At 47.1% G+C, this 2,440-nt stretch overlaps 1 protein-coding gene across 1 annotated transcript; it reads left to right on the top strand.

The window, feature by feature from the left end:
- Positions 1–2,002: 2,002 nt before the first annotated feature.
- Positions 2,003–2,440, top strand: LOC131197243 (histone H3). The gene has a single exon (XM_058181046.1). The coding sequence runs from the start codon at positions 2,018–2,020 to the stop codon at positions 2,426–2,428; it is 411 nt and encodes a 136-aa protein (XP_058037029.1). The 5' UTR covers positions 2,003–2,017; the 3' UTR covers positions 2,429–2,440.

The following is a 2,440-nucleotide window of genomic DNA, read 5'->3' as shown; positions in this document are numbered from 1 at the left end:
GTCCTCTTAAAAGCTGTATAGATGGCTCGGAAATGCTGGGAGTCGAAGTCCACACAGGTCTTAAAAGCTGCCAAGTTTTGAACACTAACTGCTTTCTCAAGGGTGTCTCGCTTTTTCAACACGACAGTGGGGAGAATCAATGGAAGCTCCTGTCTAGAGTTGAAGAAGCTTTTTGGATGAGAAGCGAAACGTCTTCAAAAGGAAAAAACAACAACAAGAAAGTCCTGAAAAAAAGCACCTTTGGGACACAAGACTTCAAGGATGTCTTGTAGCCTCAACATCAGGACCCTGGGGAATAATAATAAGTTCATTACTCCGATGAAAAGCAGCTATTGAAATCACAACGGGAAACCAGAGGGAGGGGGAGAGAGGGCGGAGTCGAGATTTGGGCGCGAGATTCAAATTCGAAAAGAGCTTTGGATCTAAAAGCCAGGAAGAGAACGTTTAAACTCCTCCAAAACTTCGCTTCTCCGGCTCGCAAGGTTAAAAGACACAACCAGTTACATTGACACTTGGATAGGATTCTAGGCTACGCCTGGTTTTCTAAGAAAAAGAACCCTTTCTAGATTGCATGACCACAATGAGGACAAATAGAATAGAATAGAATAGAATAGAATAGAATAGAATAGAATAGAATGTATTGGCCAAGTGTGATTGGACACACAAGGAATTTGTTTTGGTGCATATGCTCTCAGTGTACATAAAAGAAAAAGGAAAAAAAATACCTTCATCAAAGGTACAACATTTACAACACAAATGATGGTTGTAAATGTTGTACCTTTGATGAAGGTATTTTTTACCTTCATCGATGGTAAATGTTTACCAGGTAAATGTTTACCAGGTAGAATCAAATCCGTTCACCTATTTAGAAATAAGTCCAACAGGAATAGAAAATTATATTTTATAATTTTAGCAACATGGTGTATGGTCTCCTGCTTTTGGGGGGAGATGTGGGGTTTCGAATCCCTAGTACCGGTCTCCTGCGTGAGCAGGGGCTTAGACTAGATGATCTCTAAGGTCCCTTCCAACTCTGTTACTGTTACTGTTACCTATATTAGATCCCAGTAAATGAATGGAAATGAAACTTTCTACGGCAATTATGTACATTCAGCATATGTTAAAGTGAAGGTTTTTCTTCTCTTCCCCCAAGAAATCATCCGCTATGAAATTCTCCAGAAAGAAGGGTTAAGCTAAATAGAACATAACACGGCTCTCCAGAAAGCATCCCCCCCCGCTGCATTTTGGAGCCTTTCAGAAACGCCTCTTTCTAAACTGCATGACCACAATGAGGACAAATATTTTCCAGGTAGAATCAAAGCAGTTCACCTATTTAGAAGCAAGTCCAAAAGGAATAGAAAATTATACAGTATTTTATAATTTTAGCAACATGGTGTATGGTCTCCTGCTTTTTTGGGGGGCGGGGTTCGAATCCTTAGTATAGGTTTCCTGCGTGAGCCGGGGGTTGGACTAGATGACCTCCAAGGTCCCTTCCAACTCTGTTACTGTTAAAAAGGTAAAGGTTCCCCTCGCACATTTGTGCTAGTCGTTCCTGACTCTAGGGGGCGGTGCTCATCTCTGTTTCAAAGCCGAAGAGCCAGCGCTGTCCAAAGACGTCACCGAGGTCATGTGGCCGGCATGAGTAAATGCCAAAGGCACACGGAACGCTGTTACCTTCCCACCAAACGGTAATCCCTATTTTTTCTACTTCCATTTTTACGTGTTTTCGAACTGCTAGGTTGGCAGAAGTTACTGTTACAGTTACTGTTACTTATATTGATCCCTTCCAACTCTGTTAACCTGTTCCATTGACACTTGCTTAGGATTCTAGGCCTCGCCTGGTTTTCTAATTCTGGCCAATCACCGACGCATCCCCAACATTCGAATAGCGTCTTTCTTATCCCAGCCAATCAGAGGCGATCGAGCCGGCTATAAAAGAACGGGCGCGAAGATTCGCTTCTTTTTATTCGAATTCCAGCGAGGAGGAGCAGCAGCAGCTGCGGAGCGCTTAGAAAGAAGGATGGCTCGCACCAAGCAAACGGCTCGCAAGTCGACCGGCGGGAAGGCGCCCCGCAAGCAACTGGCCACCAAGGCGGCGAGGAAGAGCGCGCCGGCCACGGGCGGCGTGAAGAAGCCTCACCGCTACCGGCCGGGCACCGTGGCCCTTCGCGAGATCCGCCGCTACCAGAAGTCGACGGAGCTGCTGATCCGCAAGCTGCCCTTCCAGCGGCTGGTGCGCGAGATCGCGCAGGATTTCAAGACCGACCTGCGCTTCCAGAGCTCGGCCGTCATGGCTCTGCAGGAGGCGAGCGAGGCTTACCTGGTGGGGCTCTTCGAGGACACCAACCTGTGCGCCATCCACGCCAAGCGCGTCACCATCATGCCCAAGGACATCCAGCTGGCCCGCCGCATCCGCGGGGAGAGGGCGTAAAAGACGCGCAGC

Source organism: Ahaetulla prasina, chromosome 4 (assembly GCF_028640845.1).
Source record: "Ahaetulla prasina isolate Xishuangbanna chromosome 4, ASM2864084v1, whole genome shotgun sequence".
NCBI classification, from domain to species: domain Eukaryota; kingdom Metazoa; phylum Chordata; class Lepidosauria; order Squamata; family Colubridae; genus Ahaetulla; species Ahaetulla prasina.
Note: the sequence above shows the minus strand (reverse complement) of the source record. Positions and strands in the feature narration are given on the sequence as shown.

Coding starts and splice junctions, on each gene's coding strand:
- LOC131197243 (XM_058181046.1), top strand. CDS start 2,018: ATGGCTCGCACCAAGCAAACGGCTCGCAAGTCGACCGGCGGGAAGGCG.